General features: G+C 43.8%; 2 protein-coding genes across 2 annotated transcripts in view; one reads left to right on the forward strand and one right to left on the reverse strand.

The window, feature by feature from the left end:
* Positions 1-19,427, reverse strand: part of IMPG1 (interphotoreceptor matrix proteoglycan 1) — a 123,043-nt gene that overhangs the window by 7,743 nt on the left and 95,873 nt on the right. The window lies entirely within an intron of this gene.
* LOC118621710 (40S ribosomal protein S3a-like) lies at positions 14,646-15,440 on the forward strand. The gene has a single exon (XM_036249069.1). It carries the CDS (start codon positions 14,646-14,648, stop codon positions 15,438-15,440), a length of 795 nt encoding a protein of 264 aa, XP_036104962.1.

Raw genomic sequence — 19,427 nt, forward strand, 5'->3', positions numbered from 1 at the left:
ACTGCTGAGCCAAACAGGCCAGAGCAGGGACCTGGAGAGTATTATGCTAAGTGAAATAAGCCAGTCAGAGAAAGACAAATATCACGTAATCTCACTTACTTGTGGAATCTAATGAACAAAATAAACTGGTGAACAAAATAGATCCAGAGACATGGAAGCAGGGAACAAACTGACAAATCTCGGGGTGAAGGGGGAGGGGGGAGGGAAGAGATAAGCCACATAACTTATATGCATATATGCATAACCAATGGACACAGACAACAGTGCAGTGAAGGTGGGAGGGGGGCAGGGGAGTTGGGAGGAGGGTGTCAATGCAGGAAAAACGGGGGGACATCTGTAATACTTTCAACAATAAAGATAAATTAAAAAAAACAAAACAAACAAAAAACCCTACAGATTCCACCTCCTGCCCCCCAGAGTTTCTGATATAAGAGGTTTGGGATGGGCACTGAGAATCTGTATTTCTCAGGAGGTCCCAGTGACCTCCTTTATCACAATTTGATAACCACTGCATTAGAGAATTGATTTTTTGTTTGTTATTTTAAAAGGTGACAAAGATGAACTATAAACATAAATATTTAAGATCAAGCGTACCGTATAAAGTAGTAGTCATTTATGTGGACAATTTTGAGAACTCAGAGTAATTTTCTAATTAAAACAATATTTTCCTCTTAGTCCCTTACTGACCCCTAAGGCCCTAAGGTTAGAGATTCTTTCTTTTGGATTAATTGTTTTTCCTCTATTAAAGTTCAAATAGACTTCTAGTCTGTTCTCTTTTTGTCATTAATTATTCTCTTTCGCTCTATTTTTCATTCTGTGGGATTGTCTTAAATTCTTTATAAAGTGGGTTATAAATCTAGAGAGTCTCAGAATATTTAGTTCGGGAAGGCCTGTGGGCCCTGCCGCCTCTCTCTGTTTCTGTAAATCTGGGCACGCTGAGGCCCAGGCAGAGGAGCAAATGGCCTGAGCCCCACATGCTGATGGCAGAACCAGAACTGGGCTCTGGCCCCGACGCCACTGTTCTTTCTAACCTGGGAGGGTTTCCTGTCACATCAGCCATGTATCCATCAGATTATTCTTTCAATAAACATATGCTATGTGCAAAGAAGGAACTAGGGAACCAGCAACCGTGTATAAAGCCGTTCTTCCAAGAAGCCAAGGGAAGGTACCGAACACTCTGCCCAAGGAGCCCAGGACCTTGTCTAGCACAACAGCTCTAAATAGAGCTCCAAATGTAAGTTAGAGAAGAGATGGCCACAGGGCGCAGCCCCTGCGTTAAAGGGCGCTGCATTTCCAAGCAGGAAGACCACAAAGGGCATCCGCTGGCCCCGCAGCATGAGCAGAAGCCCAGGGCCGAGAAGCAGCAGGCGTGGAGACAGAGCGGGAGCCCAGTGTGGAAGGAACAGAGATTGTGGACGGAAGGAAGGGAAGACGGGAGAAGTAGAGCCGAACTCTGGCAGGTGTCGAATGTTGTACTAAGGAATTTGGACTTTAATGGGCAGATGGGAGCCACCGTGGATTTGGGGCAAAAAAAGGGGTATGATCAGTATTGTGCTTTAGAAAATATGTAAATAGAGCTCAGACTTTTCAAATTTAGGATAATTTCAGTGATCATCTAGTCCAGTATTTTCCAAGTGGGGACATTTACAGAACTCAAATTCAGCAGGCCTTAATATGTCTTATATTAAAAAGAGGTTTTGTAGCCCAGGCCAGTTTGGCTCAGTGGTTGGAGCGTCGGCCTGCGGTACAGAGACACCCGGGTTCAGTTCCCGCTAAGGGCACGTACCTCGGTTGCAGTTTGTCCCCGGCCCTGGTTGGTCGTGAGGGTGGCAGCCACTCGATGTGTCCCTTTCACATTGATGTTTCTCTCTCTCTCTTCCTCTCTCTCCCTCCCGCTCTATTTGAACAAAAAATGGAAAAATGTCCTCGGGTGAGGATAAAAAAAAAAAAAGAGGTTTTGTAGCTAAATTATTATTATTTTTAAAATGCAGGGTGAAATAAATACAAGTTTCTCTCTCTTTCCCTTGTTCTGTTTCTTCCTCTCTCCCTCCAAACTCAGCCCCTTCTCTTTTTGTTTTGAAACCTCTTCGGGTCATTAACAAGCTAATGTCTACTGTGAATCTTTAATCGGAGAACATAACTGCTTTGCCAAATTTACTGACAGAAGCTCTGTAAGTGGGTCGTGGAGGCACATCTTCTGGGATGAGAATTTCAAACAGCATCTAGGTTCACTCTCCCGGTCCAGCGCCTCCTTGTGGTGGAAGAAAGATAAATGAGTGAGACCAGCCTATGCCGAGGGCAACAGCAGGCCCCGGAGAACATATTTTTGGGTTTCCCAGCAGGATAGACTGGTTAAAAAGCTATGTGAGGTTGTATTTCTCTGCAGGTTGAGGGTCCCTTATGGACAACCAGGCCTGGCTAAGGTGAACTGCTCCTGAAGTTGACCACATCACCCGATCCTTGTCACTGTTGGAAAAATAATTCAGATTTACCCTGATAACCCAGGTGACTCACACCGAGGGCCTGGTTTAATAAATAACAGCTGTCAGCAATTTACCCTCAGGATTTTCGTCTTGAAAACTGAAGCCAGGAGGGAAGAGTCGCTGCGTTTCCCTGTCTGCGGCCGGGACATATGTTCACTGGGGAGCTGGAGGAAGGCAGGGATCCCGCCCCGCTGAGGACCAGTAGGAAATGTGTGATAACTGAATGAGCTTCACGTTTGAAAAAAGGTTTCCGTTTCATCATCATTTTCTTCAGAACAGCCAGGCATGCTCTATGCACCAGTAAAGCTGAACAAAACACAATAAAGTAAGGCTGGAGAAATGACTATGTCCAAATCTGCGGGCCCCGAGGCAGGTATAGTCTATTGGTTATTTGCTTTCCCGTGTTATTTATTCAGGACCAGTCTACAGGCAAGAAGTAGGAGCCTTAAAATCACTGAGCTCAGTTTTTGTTTGCTCTGTACCCTTCCTGGGAATTGAAAGAAGATCCATTTATTCAACAAATATCAATTTGGCCCTTCAAAACCTTCAGCACTGGGAATTTCAGACCAACTAATTGTGTGAGATTTTTATTTTATCCATATATAAGCCTTTATATTTCAGATAAAATTTTAGAGCTAGAAGGTAGTTCAGAGACCTTGAATAATATGCTCACTTTGCAGATGAGGAAGCTGGAAGTTAGTGAGTTGAGTGTTGCTATCCTGCTTGTTTGTGCTCACGTCCCTCAACTCCCACCCTGCCCACCCTTGTGGACGGTATGAGGAGTCCCAGGGAAGGAAAGAACCCCAAGAGGGAGCTGTTGGACTATAGCCTGTAAAGGCAATTGCAGTTAATTAGAACAGAAGGAACCATTTACAATTTGTGAAGCAACCCACACTGCTCCCATGTTCATACCTTACAAATATTTTCCCTAGGTATGTTAATGATTCTTTTTACTTACATGCCATTCTTTGAAAGATACCTATAACTTTGGGCTTTAGGCAAAAACTGAGACCTGGATGTGAACTATTCTGAGGAAGAAGCATCATGAAAGAGAGGCAAGTGACTTTATAATGAATGAAAGTTTAACCAATAGAAATGTCTTAAGGAAGCTTTCCTTATGTTACTGTTTTCTTTCTTTGTCATATCCCAAAGACTTTCTCCTTGGAATGCTGGACACATTCATGGGTGGGAAAATATAATGATTTTCCTCTTTCTTAACACATTCCCCAGGAATTTGCACCAAACAAATTAGTCTAAACTTCCCATGTTTGCTCTTGATTTGGTCCATGTAAACATTATGTAGCAACAACTAAACGCGCTGTTCTGAACATGGTCTGTATCTCGGAAAGAGGAAGGACAAGGAGATGTTGAGATCAACAGTCTATGAGAAAGAGAATGATCAGATGCCACTTTTGAGAAAAGTATTTTCAAGTCACAATCAAGTTGTGTGTGGATTTGAGGAGGTGAAGTCCTCATGATTGGCGTACAGACTAGTCTAACTGCCTTAGCTTCCTGGATTTGCTTAAATTCCCTTTAACAGATTACTTTTGGTGGGTACTATGGAAAGGTTTCTCTATGAGACTGTACCATACCCACCGAACACCTAGTGTGGGTAGGGGCACCCTCTGGGCTTACTATAATTGCTTGCTGACAAAATCAGTTATTTTTCTATCCTTAACCCATTTGGGCAGCAAATTTGACAATCTCTCCTTAGAGGCAGTCCAGAGCATTTGGCCAGAGAGAGCCCAGTGGTGTCAGCAGCTGCTCATTTGCAAGTGGCGGGAAAGGACCAGGTTCACCCTGCACCCAGGGCCTGGCTTGGTCCTTAGCTTCCCGTGTGGACTCTGGCTGCAGTCAGAGCATTCGTGTCGTTCTGTTCCAGACTTGTCCCAAGTCTGCAGTTCACCAACTTCAGTTCATTAGCCCCCCTCCCCAGGATCATGATCCTGGACCTTCCCCAGGAGCACAATGACACACCTTCCAAGCCCCCTTGTCCCTGACGTGGCCCAGGGATCCTGACCCTGGACCTTCCCCAGGAGCACAATGACGCACCTTCCAAGCCCCCACTGGATGCCTGAAACCAGGGATAGTTACCGGACCCTATATATACCATGTTTTTCCTATACAGACCTATGATAAAGTTTAATTTATAAATTAGGCACGAGAAGAGATGAACAACAATAACTGATAATAGAATAATTATCATGTACTTTAATGAAGGTTATGTGAATGTAGTCTCTCTCTGATAACCGATATGATCATCGAAACGACTGCTAAGTGGCTACAGGGATGTAGCGCACAGGTCCACTGGACAGGATGACGCACGTCCCAGGAGGGGTGGGTGGGAGGCTCGAGATTTCATTGCGCTACTTAGAAAGGTGTGAAATTTAAAACTTATGAATTTTTTATTTCTGGAATTTTCCACGGAACATTTTCAGACCGCGGCTGACTGTGGGTGACTGAAACTGCAGAAAGAGGCACACTGGATGAGGAGGGACAACTGTATAAACAGAGTTCCCATTGATTGAAGGTCATTTTGTGTTTGGTCCTGTGCTTGACACTTTAAACAAGTCTTTATTAATATTCACAACAACCCTCCAAAGTAGACATCGCTGAACATTAAAGCCCATTGTAGCCAGAAAGTGTAACTCAAGATTGACATCTGTATGTCTGTTCACAATGTGTGGCTTTTGGCATCATTCTAGCAGCTCTCAAATATGGAGCTTCGGGGAGACAATCAGGGCCCCGCGGGGCTGAGGAGATGAGGGACAGTGAGTCGGAGGCCCGACCTCTGCCAGCATCTCCACGCGCAGGGGTTTACATATCAGACTCCCCGAAATGCTGTCCTTGGAAACAAAGGCTCTCCCAGCTACAGAAGCGCGGGCACCGCTGTCTGCCAGCCCCCTTCCTGAGGGTCCCAAGTCTGCAGCTCACCAGCTTCAGTTCATTAGCCCCCCTCCCCCTCCCCGGCTCTACATCCTTGAGTCTGTGTATTGATTGCTTTTCTCCCGTTATCATTCTTTACAGTTACTTTGTTATTCTTTCATCATCTCCTTCTCAACACTTAAGTGTTGGCCGGAAAGCGAAGCATCCCTTGTGGCCGGGCCGTCCTGGGGCAGCCGCAGCCCCGGTACCTGCAACTGGGCGTCCCCGGGTCTCCCTGGGCTCCGGGCCTAGTGGTCTTTGCGGCCGATTTATTTCATTTATGTGTAATGAGACCCAGTGTTCACGAGATGGCGCTCAATGGCAAAAAAACAGGAATAGATGGGGGATGGATTTTGAGTCCGAACTGCTTTCTGTCTCCTTAAAAACCACTGTGCGGGGCGGCGACAGGAAGCGAGGTGTGGAAGGGACTGGCGCGGTGGCCGACCCGCTCCAGGGGACAGGACAGAGCCTGGACTGCGAGCTTACCGCCGAGGTCGGGCGTGGCTGGTCGGGGAAGTGTGTCGGCGACTCCCGGATCGCCTTTCCCCACCTCAAATGGGAAGAGTGGCTCTGGAGTCCCGGGCAGGCGGCTCCGCGCCCAGCGAGACCGAGAGCACTGCAGACGGAGCGGACGGATGTCCCACGCGTCGGACAGATGTCCCCAGGCGTTGGGCCCGGACAAACCTGCCCGCTGCGGGCAGCTGCGGGGGGCCTCGCCCTCCCCTCCGGTACCTGTGACCGAGGCTTGTCCCTCCCCGCTTGTTGGTGGGGAGGAGGGGAGAGCCATGCCTTTGCCTGGGGAGCCAGGGAATGACACACCTACACTTCCCGATCAGTGCGAATCTGCAGGGCCCAGGACTCACAGCCTTAGTCCTCCACACATTTTGGAGCTCACCAACATGTTTCAAATTCTTTAACATCAGAAGAAAAAATGTAATATAATTCAAACTGGATTGCATTCGTCTCTATACCAACACAGTCGTAAGATATACTTTTCAATGTTTTTATTAATTCATATTAATGAAGGCAAAAGGGCCCGGAGCCCAGGAAATCCTAAAACAGCCTCGGTCAGCCAGTCTCCTTCTCAAGGTGTCATTCTCGCGCTGATAGAGCGCTGGGTGCTTAGCTCAGTACTTTGAAGAGATGTGGCCCCGGTGAGGGCTCATCTGAGATGGAGTGCAGGACCTCACCTTCCACAGGGGCCCACTGGGTTTACTTTCCCGCATCCTGAGAACGTTCTGGGATTTGGCTGCACCTGCAGAGGAAGTGGAGGGGGTCCTCCGGGCTGTCAATGCTGAAGCCCCCAGGAAAGCGCCCTGGCCAGGAAGGGCTGGCTTCCAGCAACGCTTGGTGGCCTTGGGAGTGTAGGTTAGCATCCCTAGGTCTCATTTTCCCTTTCTATAAAATGGGGGATGTAAACCAGGTAGGTGATCACTAATATCCCTCTAGTTCAAAAATAAGTCTCCCATTCTAGGTGATGGTCCAGAACACAGAGAGCAAGAGCATTAGCTGGCCCGGACCTGCAGCATTGCTGATGCACTGAATGCAATGACTGAAACAACTTTATTAAAAAACAAAACAAAACAAAAAAAACCCCCTACATTTCAGTTAATGTTTCGTTGTTATATTATTTTATGATTGGCCAAAATGTTTTGCGTATGGCTTATTGCTGAAAGGTAGGATTGGAGGGAGAATAACTGTTCAGTGATAAACAGCACATGGCATAGCACCGTGCATGTGGTTGGAGGTTGATACACACTCGTGGGATTGAAAAGGTTATTAATGGGAGTTTTTTCTGGTTTAAAAGGCCATGCAATGTGTGAAACTTTGGGTTTCATTTCAGTTCTCCACTCTTCTCAAGAACCACCACCACCAACTATTCGGAGTAAGCTCTCAGAAACTCTTTCTTATATGAGTGGGTGTGTGAATTCCCATCAACATCTTGCCCTGGATGGGAGGTTGAAGAACAATGTCCACTCTCAGTCATTCTTTGTATTGACCAAATCGAGGCATTTGGAGTGCGTTAGTTTTAGGGCCCGAGTGTCCCAGGATCAGCGGTGGAGGGAGGGAGAACCTTGGCAGATGGGGCCCTGCAGCGAGGCCATGGCCCCAACTGTGTGGAGGGTTTGTGCTAAGGGACTGGACGGAGGGTTCCCGCCGTGTCTAACGGAAGCTCCACAGGGTGGTTCGGGTGTGGGACGAGGGCACAGGTTGAAACTGCAGCGTGGAGAAAGGCATCTAGAAGCACTGCTGGTATTGGGGTCTCCTAATGGAAACAGGCGTTAACAGAAGATCTGGGGTGCTGGACCAGGAGGCTGGGGAGTCTCCTGGACGGAGAACTCCTGCGACTGCCCCAGCTAGGAAGACACACTCCTAGCAGAGCTGTGGTACTTATAAAGGGGACATTTGGAAGTTTGGGGCTTCCGTTTCTGAGAGTGAACTTCGATGGTGCGTTTTTTGGTTATTTTTGTTTGTGTTTTGGCATTCTGAAAATATTTCAAAATATTATAGGGAATTTCACTTGGTGAAATATAGAACCTAACACTTCATTTAGTATTAATGAAACTAAAGTGTGTTGCCACTTTTTCTGACTAGATGAAACAGCCTCTGTATACCCAATAGGAAGGTTGCTAAGACTCCTTTTTAGGAAGAGGTGGTAGGTAGAGTCAAGGGAAGCACAGGACACTGGTGCCGAGTTCCAGCTACAGCACCTGGTGAGGGAGTGACAGTGACAGGTGTCACACTTCCCCGAAACACAGCTTCCCTAGCTGTGTGATGGCAGGAGGAATAATACCTACTGCACATAGTGATTAAGATGAAGGGTGTCAGTAGTAGCAACTACTGTTTTTATTGTTGTTATTGTGATGAGTGACATTTGCCACCTTTTGAGAGCTGGTGACTAAATGGGAGGCTTACAAATTATGCAACTTTCCAGAGAAAATGATTGTTTCTCCACATTCTGGCTGGAAGCACCCTGGATGCCAGACTGTAATTAATTCCAGTGTTTACCATTTACCAGCCTTGAAGTCTGCCCATTTTTGAGGAGGCTTCTTAGGAATTCAAAGAGACAATGAGTTAGAATAAGTCATTTTGCATATGTGAAATCTTCAGCCTGCACAGCTAACTGGAATAAAAGCCCTACACGCTTCTGAAGAATTTTCCTAGCCGTCTACAGGGAGGGTGGATGCAGTTGCCAGGGAAGCTGGCAGAATATTGAGCAAGCCGTGATTTATTCAGCTTTTCAGTTGATACATCACAGATAGTTCTAACATTGGTTTATACGTTTTATTTCACAGATTTATTTATTCAGGGAGTTTTCAAAAGGCGAAGAGCAAGCCACAGGCAGTCATAACAGCGTGTCCCTTCTACATGCCTGTGCTTCTGCCGATGTTATGTGGTAACTGATTGCTGACCTCCTGCAGAGGACACACCCGGAATTCAGAGGCTGGTCCGGGTGTGGGGGGAGCCTCCCCTAGAAATCTCAGGAGAATTCTCAAAACCTCTCTTCTCTTTAGTTCAGAACTACTCACGGGATAGTCTCTCCTCTCCCAGGGTTACTACCACAATGTACTAAAACTGGGGCATAGACAAGAAGTGCGGACTCCTCTGACCAGGACTGTCAGAACATCCCCGCAGCCTGACTAAGCTTCACCCAGGCTTCTTCCCGACTCCGGGCCACCTCCCCTCTCTTACAGCACTTGTTAGATTAGAAACCCTGAAATTGCAAATCGATTCTCTGCCCCTTTGAGATGTAAAACTCTTTTAAGCTTCTTGCCAGTCTTTCTCCAGGATCTGGGAGCCATTCCTTAGAGACGCGACCTTCAAAGAAAATAGTGGCCCTGCCTCCCAGACTGTGGGACGGAGGAGCCCTGCTTCATTTTGTAAGAGATGGACAGGACGTGCTGACGCTCTCATTTTCTGTCTCTTCCCAACCTCACTGAGATCTGGCCCGTGCCCTTGCCACGCCACTAGGCTTCTCGTGCGGTGTTCTGATGACCTCGGTCCGCTGCTCGCTCACCGTTGCAGAAACTGCTGACCTGTCTTCTGCAGCAGCGTCTTCTCCTGGCTGCACTGACTGTCCTGTTTCCCACAAAGTGTCGGCCAGTCTGAGTTCTCTTCCCAGTTCTCTTTTCCTCCTGCCCTCCACATGGCCCTGAGCCATTTTTCACCTTTTCCCTGGTTTCAACGTGTATAGTTGAAATGTATACTTTCCCAAATGTCTACTCTCAGCCCTGGCCCCGTCCCTGGCCTCCAGACACCTGCATTGCAGACCATCGGTCCGCTGACCTACTGTCCATTCCTTAAGACTGGTTTCCCCAAAAAACATTTTTTGAGTATTTTTTTTTATATCCTTAAGATAGCTTATTAATTTTGCTATATTTTTTGCATTTAAAAACTTTAAAAATAAATTTATTTATGTACCCTTTGTTACCTTTTATATATTTTTAAGTATTTTTCCAAATTTGCAGTATTTTATGAATGATAAACTATGTTTTTATTTTATAATCTTGAGACTACTTTAACTGTTTAACATTCAGTTTGAAGACATTCTACGTTTTACAGAATTTTATTAAAGTTCAACATTAAAGGAAAACTAGAACACCTGAGTGGATGCAGATAGGCTGAAAGGGGCTCTTAGCTAACCTGGCTTTAAGTGAGCTGGCCCAGGACGGCTCTCCGTCCTTCTAGGCTGAGCTCCCATACCTCCCTACTTGTATCCAAAGCTGCCATCACAGGGAGTAAAGTATCCTGCCAGCCAAGAAATGTCTGCATCCTCTTCCCACCCTTCCTGGAATAGCCCAGCCCCACCCTTCTCTGCCTGGGCCCAGCATCATCATATACGGAGGTATCGTACACTCAATATTGCCATCTGTCTGGGAAGCCTGCCATGATGCTCCCTTGTCTCTGCAGAATTAATTGCTCTCTACTCTGTGCTTCCTGACATTTCTGCTCAGATCCTGATTACAGTATTCAGCAGACGCTATTATAGCTTTGTGGATGTGTGACTTTCTCTCTCGGTAGACAGTTAGCTCCTTGAGGGCAGAGATGAGCTCTATTCACCTTGGGTCCATGTGCCGCTAATAGTGCCTGACTGTTGGCAGATAATCCCGAAGTGCTTACTGACTGTGTGAATGAACAGAACCACATTATGATTGCATTACTCATTACTTGTCTAATTTTTCTATAACAGCAAAGATAAGGGCCAGAGGGACTAAGAGGCTGAGAAATCTTTGATAGTTTAAGAAAAATCCTCCAACATTTGGGAATAAGGAGAAAAGCTGACTGTGTGACCTTCAATGTCATCCTAGGGCAACAGCTGTCCCCTTAGTAAACAGGGATTACCCATGGGCCAACGCAGCCAGCCGTCCACAGCTGGCAAGCTGAGAATGGTTCTCAGGTATTTCGATGTGTGTACACGCACCTTCATAGTAACCTTGATTTTACCTTTTGGTTCACAAAGCCTAGGATATTTGTGCTCTAGCTTGTAACAAATGCTTTGCTAAACCCTATCCTAGGAGGCAATAACTTTGTTTGACTCATCATTTACTATTGATCATGGCACTTTACAAGTCTATAAAGTTAGAAGTTATAGTATAGAAAATGGATAACATACGATGATTGTATTTTCTGTGTTGTATTTAGCTTAACAATCTTACTTTATAATCCTCCTTTGTTCTCTGGCTATATAAAATCCTGTTTCCATATCCCCTTTAAGTCAGATTTGTCACCCTAACAATTCCCTTATCAATTAGTTAAATAAAACTTTAACATACGCTCACAATCTATTTGTACGGTAATTAGGTTTTGCATATTTGAGGGTCATTCTTTGACAAGGGTTAGGGGACAAAGGGGAGCTAGGGACAGCGGCTGCCAGGCTGGGGAGACATTGGATGCGAGGTGGGAGACCTTCTGGTGTAGTGTAGCCCAAGTTCTAATCTCATTTTTTTTCTCCCAAAATGGTGGTAAGAAAAGGGCTAAGAGGTAATACACCCAGAGACTCAGTTTTGCCATCCTGGTTTGGAAAAGGTTGAAAGTACAGGATGCAGTTTCCCCTTTCCAAGGACAGATTCTTGCGAGTCTCTCCTGTAGACTAAGCCAGGTGTTCATTCCTGACACGCAGTATTTCCAGCAGCCTCTCCTCTTCCCTCTAAAGATTTCCCTCTTAATTCTCTTTTAAGGAGAGTTTTCTCAACAGATTGGACTAATGCCAGTGACTTCAAGCCAGTACTGGCAAGGTCAAACCTGAATCAGGGAGGTTTCTTGTATTTACTAAAATGACTTCTGGTCTTGTCAGGGGTTTTGATGATCAGTGCCCCTCAGAGTTCGTCTACTACATGCCAGGGAACGGGCACCGCCATGCATCAGCCCAAGTCTTAGACGCCAGGATAGACCGGCCAGCGAGAGAGTAGGGGGCTGTGTAAACTGGAATTTGATTCCTTGTTCACTGGGAACCTGGAGTAATTATCTTCATTCAGGGTCCAGGGACCTGAGAGGCAGCATGAAAAGTTGGTTGCACTGACTAGTTGTACTAAGAGGACATTTTAATCACCCTGACTGTCAATCACCATGACAGCTTACATTCAAATATCCCACCAAGGGGAGAAAAATCCGGATCACTCAGTCATGCTGAAAAATTAGAAGCCAAATAGCGGTAATGGTCTAGATTTTTTTTTTTAAGGAAAAAGAAACGATTGAAAATTATGAGCATATTTTTTCTTAATTTGTTTTAAAATCTAGGTACCTGTTTCTTTTATGATCAAAATACTAATTCTGTGCATATTTTCCTAAACTAAAGTTATAAAGGAGAACTGATGCTAAAAACACTTGACTGTAACTCCACAGGGTTTTTTAGAACAACATTTTAAATTTCAAGGTTAGCCCAGCTGGTGTGGCTCAGTGGTTGAGCATCAACCCAGGCACCAAGAGGTCGCTGGTTCGATTCCCTGTCAGGACACATGCCCAGGTTGTGGGCCAGATCCCCAGTAGGGGGCATGTGGGAGGCAGCTGATCGATGTTCTCTCTCATTGATGTTTCTATCTCTCTCTCCCTCTCTCTCTCTAAAAATCAATAAAGGGAAAAAAAATTGAAAAAAAAATTCAGGTTCAAGAAGTTTTATAAGAGATGGAGACTCATAGAGGTGAGAAATTAATCAGCTCTGCTCTGAAACAATGGTTGTATTTTGGGGTTTTGGTCTGCCTCTGCCTGGACTGGAACAGGCTGTACACAGGGAGGAGGAGCCATGAATAATGTAAAAATAAGGGTGGAGGGTGTTTGTGAGCCTGTGGGTCCCTGGCCACATCTCATTCTTGGGTGGCCCCCTCCTCTCCTTAGCAGCCATCGCCATCCAATAGTAGGGTGTCCTGCTGTCCCTGACAACTGTGTGTCCTGCCTCTTCAGCTCTGGTGTTGACCAAGATTGTCTATTTGATCAAGGTCTACTTAGCCTCCCCTGAAATGTTTACTCAGCCTCAACTTTTGGACTTCTGTGTTTGTCTCTTCATTGTTCAATTTTAGCAAGAGTCCTACTAAGTTATTTAGCTAGACACACCCCATCCTCCATATCTGATCACCCTTGATATCTAATCAGGTTCCTCATCCTCCACTATCCCCCAGGTGATGTCTGATCACCCTGGCCCCCCTTCCTCAAGAATCCTTTTAAGTCAATTTAGCCAGAATGCCCCATACACCTAATGTTTGTTATTCATTTGCTATCTACTGACCCCCACCCTGCTACTGGGCTGTAAATTCCCACTTGCTGTGTTCATAGTTGAATCCCCTCACTCTCTCTCACCCCAAGACTCCATTGCAGGGTCCCCTACACCCATTGAGGTGGTCTTTAACAAGTATCATTGAATAATTATTGTTTTGTTTTTAAACAGTGCTGGTTGCCTTCATGGCTGCTGCAGAATGCTCAGCCCTCACCACCAAGACCAGCCCACAGAGACTAGAAGGGTCTATATTAATCGCAACCACTACATTATCTCTTCTGTTCAGGCACCAGGCCTCAGTGAAATAAAATTTAAAGAAAAGTTCAGAGCTTTCTTCATGATGGGATCACTCAGTGATTGCCAGACCCACAGAAATTTGCAGCTAAGTGTGGCATATCAGAAAGTGCTTATTGGAAAGTCTTTTGGGGGAGATTCCAAAATGGCGGCGGAGTGAACGGAAGCTACACAGACCGTCCCCCAGGACCAAACTGGAATTACAACTAAAACACAGATAAAGCGACGGGAAAAAGCAACAGAAAAGCAGCTTGCGAGGACCATATAACCAGGGACACTGACTCGATCCTGGTGGATTGCAAAGGCACAAGACGGGGGCTGGGAGCCCACAGTCGGCAGCTCGGCAGCGGCCTCAGCTGGGAGCAGCGCCCTCGGGTCACACTCCCAGGCGGCTCCACAGCGCAGCTGGGACAGAGGCTGAAACAGCCACAGCCACTCACCTTGGGCTCCAGCGGAGGGAGGGCGGACTGGACTGGAACTGTGTGGGGACACTCGGGATTGGGAGGGTGCTCAGAGCTTTTGCTGACTTGCAGCCACGCAGGACGGTGGCCATCTTGCTCCTTCCCAGGGCCCTGGGGAGAGGCAGCAGCCCCTCCCTCGGAGATCCAACCCCACCCTGTGGGCGTTTGAAATGCTTACTGAGACTCATTAATAACCAGCATCTGCCCCACCCTTTTGAAATCCCCTTACACTGAGCACCTGAGGGAGTTTTTCAATCAACTAACAACTCAAAACTCTTCAAGTAACCTGGACTGCTAGCCTCCAGGCAAAAAGCTAGAGGATAACAGTACCATTCCTGGGCTAGCAACTCTAACCAGAAAAGTAAGACTTGACAGTGGTGTTTAACGTGGGTCCTCCCTCGCTCATCTAAACCCAGGAGAGGGAGCCACAAACAGCAGAACACCAATACCCACAGGGAAAACTTGGCAGGCTCCAAAGCCCACTGTGATAGCCAAAATGGTGAAACACAGAAACAGAAGCCAAATGAAAGAACAAGAGACATCCAGTGAAGATGATATCAATGTGGAGCAGTTAGGCAAGTTAACAGAGCTAGAATTCAGAGCCATGATCTTCAGGAGGCTCAACAGCATGAGTAAGGACATAGAGATGCTGAAAATAAACCAATTGGAAATTAAAAACCACCAAGAAGAGATCAAGAGTGACATTTCAGAAATAAAGAACACATTGGAAGGTCTAAAGAGCAGAGTAGCCTTTTTGGCTCTCTCTGCAGCACCATGGCAGTGGGCAAGAACAAGCAACTTATGAAAGGCAGCAAAAAGGGAGCCAAGAAGAAATTGGTTGATCCATTTTCTAAGAAAGATTGGTATGATGTGAAAGCACCAGCTATGTTCAATATAAGAAATATTGGAAAAACACTGGTCACCAGAACTCAAGGAACCAAAATTGCTTCTGATGGTCTCAAGGGTCATGTTTTTGAACTGAGCCTAGCTGATCTGCAGAATGATGAAATTGCATTTAGAAAATTCAAGCTAACTACTGAAGATGTTCAGGGTAAAAACTGCCTGACTAATTTCCATGGCATGGATCTTACCCGTGACAAGATGTGCTCCATGGTCAAAAAATGGCAGACGATGATTGAAGCTCATGTTGATGTCAAGATTACCGATGGTTATTTGCTTCATCTATTCTGTGTTGGTTTTACTAAAAAATGCAACAATCAGATTCAGAAGACCTCTTACGCTCTGCATCAACGGGTCCGCCAAATCCGGAAGAAGATGATGGAAATCATGACCCGAGAGGTGCAGACAAATGACTTGAAAAAAGTGGTCAGTAAATTGATCCCAGATAGCATTAGAAAAGACATAAATAAGGGTTGCCAATCTATTTATCCGCTCCATGATGTCTTTGTTAGAAAAGTCAAAATGCTGAAGAAACACAAGTTTGAATTGGGAAAACTCATAGAGCTTCATGGTGAAGGTAGCAGTTCTAGAAAAGCTACTGGGGATGAGACAGGTGCTAAAGTGGAACAAGCTGATGGATATGAGCCCCCACTCCAAGAATCTGTTTAAAATTCAGACATTTAATGGTGACAAAGAATAAAAAATCCTATTTGTGATAAAAAAAATAAAATAAAAATAAAGAGCAGAGTAGAGGAAGCTGAGGACCGGATCAGTGAATTAGAAGACAGGGTAGAAATAAATCAACCAATCTGAAAACCAAAAGGAAAAAAACAATTAAAAAACAGGAAGACAGCTGAAGAGAACTGTGGAACAACTGGAAACGTAATAATATTTGCATCATAGGAGTCACCGAAGAAGAAGAAAATGGGCAAGGGTTAGAGAATATATTCAAAGAAATAGTGACATAAAACTTCACTAATTTGGTGAAGGAAGAAGGTATTCAAGTTCAAGAAGCACAGAGAGCCCCAAGTAAGAAGAACCCAAACAGGCCCACATCAAGACACATAGTAATTAAAATGCCAAAAATTAAAGACAAGGAGAGAATCCTAAAAGCAGCAAGAGAAAAGCAACAGGTTACCTACAAAGGAAACCCCATAAGGCTCTCAGCTGACTTCTCACAAGAAACACTATAGGCCAGAAGGGAATGGCATGAAGTAAGCAAGGTCATGAAAAACAAGGATCTGAATCTAAGACTACTCTACCCAGCAAGGCTATCATTCAAAATAGAAGGTCAAATAAAGAGCTTCCCAGACAAAAAAAAAGGCTAAGGGAATATATTAGCACCAAACCAGCACTGCAAGAAATGTTAAAAGGACTGCTGTAATTAGTAGAAGAAATAGGAAGAAAAATATAACCATACTAAACAAAAATGGCAATAAATAAGTACATATCAATAATCACCTTAAATATAAATGGACTGAATGCTCCGATAAAAAGACACAGAGTAGCTGATTGGATAAGACAGCATGACTCACATATATGTTGTTTACAAGAGACCCACCTCACAACAAAAGACTCACATAGGTAGAAAGTGAAGGAATAGAAAAAAATTTTCCAAGCAAACGGAAAGCAAAAAAAAAAAAAAAATAGCTGGGGAAGCAAATGCTCATATCTGATAAAATAGATTTCAAAATGAAGACCATAACTAGAGACAAAGAAGGCCACTACATACTATTGAAACCAACAGGAAGATATAACCTTGATAAACATATATGCACCCAATATAGGAGCACCAAAATATATTAAAAATCTTCTGGAGGATTTCAAAGGAGAAATCAACAGCAATGCAATCATAGCAGGGGACTTCAACACCCGTTAACACCACTGGATAGATTATCTAGACAAATAATTAGCAAGGAAACAGAGACTATAAATGAAGCACTAGACCAAATGGATTTAATAGATATCTACAGAGAATTATGCCCCAAAAGTACAGAATTCACATTCACATTTTTATCAAGTGCACATGGGACATTCTCAAAGATAGACCACATGATAGGACACAAACTAAATCTCTACAAGTTCAAGAAGATTGAAATCATATCAAACATCTTCTCAGATCACAATGGCATGAAACTAGAAATCAATTGCAACAAGAACATGCAAAGACATTTGAACACATGGAGGCTAAATAGCATGTTATTAAACAATGAATGGCTTACCGAGGAGATCAAGGAAGAAATTAAAAACTTCCTGGAAACCAATGAAAATGAACACACAACAACACAAAATCTATGGGATGCAGCAAAAGCAGTTCTGAGAGGGAAGTTCATAGTACTACAAGCCTACATCAAGAAACAAGAAAGATTTCTAATTGACTGTCTAACCTCACAACTTAAAGAATTAGAAGGCAAACAAAAAGAAAACCCCACAGTAAGTAGAAGGAAGGAAATAGTAAAGATCAGAGCAGAAATAAATGACATAGAGACCAAAAAATCAATTCAAAGGATCAATGAAACAAAGAGCTAGTTTTTCAAAAAGCTTAACAAGATTGATGGACCCTTAGCTAGACTCATCAAGAAACAAAGAGAGAGAACCCAAATGCACAAAATCAGAAATGAAAGAGGAGAAGTAACAACTGACACCACAGAAATACAAAAGATCGTTAACAGCTACTATGAACAATTATATGGCAACAAATTAAAAAATCTAAGCAAAATGGACAAATTTCTAGAAACACACAGTCTCCCAAAACTGGACCGGGAAGAGATAGAAAACTTGAACAGACCAAAAACAACTAAAGAAATTGAAGAGGTAATCAAGACTCTCCCAGCAAACAAGAGCCCAGGCCCAGATGGCTTCACGGGGGAGTTTTACCGAACATTCAAAAAAGAACTAACACCCATTCTCCTCAAACTATTTCAAAAAATTCAAGAAGAAGGAAGACTTCCAAACTTCTTCTATGAGGCCAGCATAATTCTAAGTCCAAAACCAGAAAAAGACACTACAAAGAAAGAAAACCACAGGCCAATATCCCTGATGAATATAGACACCAAAATCCTGAACAAAATACTAGCAAATCAGATCCAGCAATACATCAAAAAAATTATTCACCATGACCAAGTGGGATTCATCCCAGGGATGCAAGGCTGGTACAATATTCGCAAATCAATAAATGTGATACACCACATAAACAAAATGAAGAACAAAAACCACATGATCATATCAATAGATGCTGAAAAAGCATTTGACAAAATCCAGCATCTATTTCTGATAAAAACGCTCAGCAATCTGGGAATAGAAGTATCATATCTCGACATAATAAAGGCCATATATGAAAGACCTATAGCCAGCATCATACTCAATGGGCAGAAACTAAAAATATTTCCCTTAAGAACAGGAACAAGACAGGGATGTCCACTTTCACCACTCTTATTTAACATTGTACTGGAAGCCCTAGCCACATCAATCAGATATGAAGAAAAAATAAAAGGCATCCAAATTGGAAAGGAGGAAGTGAAACTGTCATTATTTGCAGATGACATGATATTATACATAGAAAACCCTAAAGACTCCATCAAAAATCTACCAGATTTAATAAATGAATTTGGCAAAGTAGCAGGATACAAAATTAATGTGAAGAAATTGCTGGCATTCTTATACACCAATGATAAAATCACAGAAAGAGAAACTGAAAAAACAATCCCATTTACCATTGCGGCAAAAAAAATTAAGATACCTAGGAATAAACTTAACCAAAGAAGTAAAGGATCTATTTGCAGAAAACTACAGGACATTGAAAAAAGAAATAGAGGAAGATATAAAAAAGTGGAAGCACATACCTTGCTCATGGATTGGAAGAATTAACATCATTAAAATGTCCATATTACCCAAAGCAATCTATAGATTCAAGCAGTCCCCATTAAAATACCAACGACATATTTCACAGAACTAGAACAAATACTTCAAAAGTTCATATGGAACCAAAGAAGACCCCGAATAGCCACAGCAATTTTGAAAAAGAAGAGGACAAAGTAGGTGGGATCACAGTACCAGATATCAGATTACACTACAAAGCAACGGTAATCAAAACAGCCTGGTACTGGCACAAGAACAGGCATATAGACCAGTGGAACAGAATAGAGAACCAAGAAATGGACCCAAGGAAATATGCTCAATTAATATTTGACAAAGGTGGCAAGAGCATACAGTGGAGTAAAGACAGCCTCTTTAATAAACGCTGTTGGGAAAATTGGATAGCTACATGCAAAAAAAATGAAACTAGACCATCAACTTACACCATACACAAAAATAAACTCAAAATGGATAAAAGACCTAAATGTGACCTGTGAATCCATAAAAATTCTAGAAGAAAATGTAGGCAACAAAATTTCGGACATCATATGCAGCAGAATTTTCACTGATACATCACCTAAGGCAACGGAAACAAAGGAGAAAATGAACACATGGGACTACATCAAACTCAAAAGCTTCTGCACAACAAAAGAAACAACCATGAAAATGAAAAGGCAACCCACTGTATGGGAGAACATCATTGCCAATGATATATCAGGTATGGGGTTAATTTCCAAAATATATAGAGTACTTATACAACTCAACAAAGAACCCAATTAAAAAATGGGCAGAGGAGCTGAA

This window comes from Molossus molossus, unplaced genomic scaffold (assembly GCF_014108415.1).
Source record: "Molossus molossus isolate mMolMol1 unplaced genomic scaffold, mMolMol1.p scaffold_m16_p_8, whole genome shotgun sequence".
Taxonomy (NCBI): Eukaryota; Metazoa; Chordata; class Mammalia; order Chiroptera; family Molossidae; genus Molossus; species Molossus molossus.

Excerpts from the sequence above, each read along its gene's own strand:
- LOC118621710 (XM_036249069.1), top strand. The coding sequence starts at position 14,646 with ATGGCAGTGGGCAAGAACAAGCAACTTATGAAAGGCAGCAAAAAGGGA.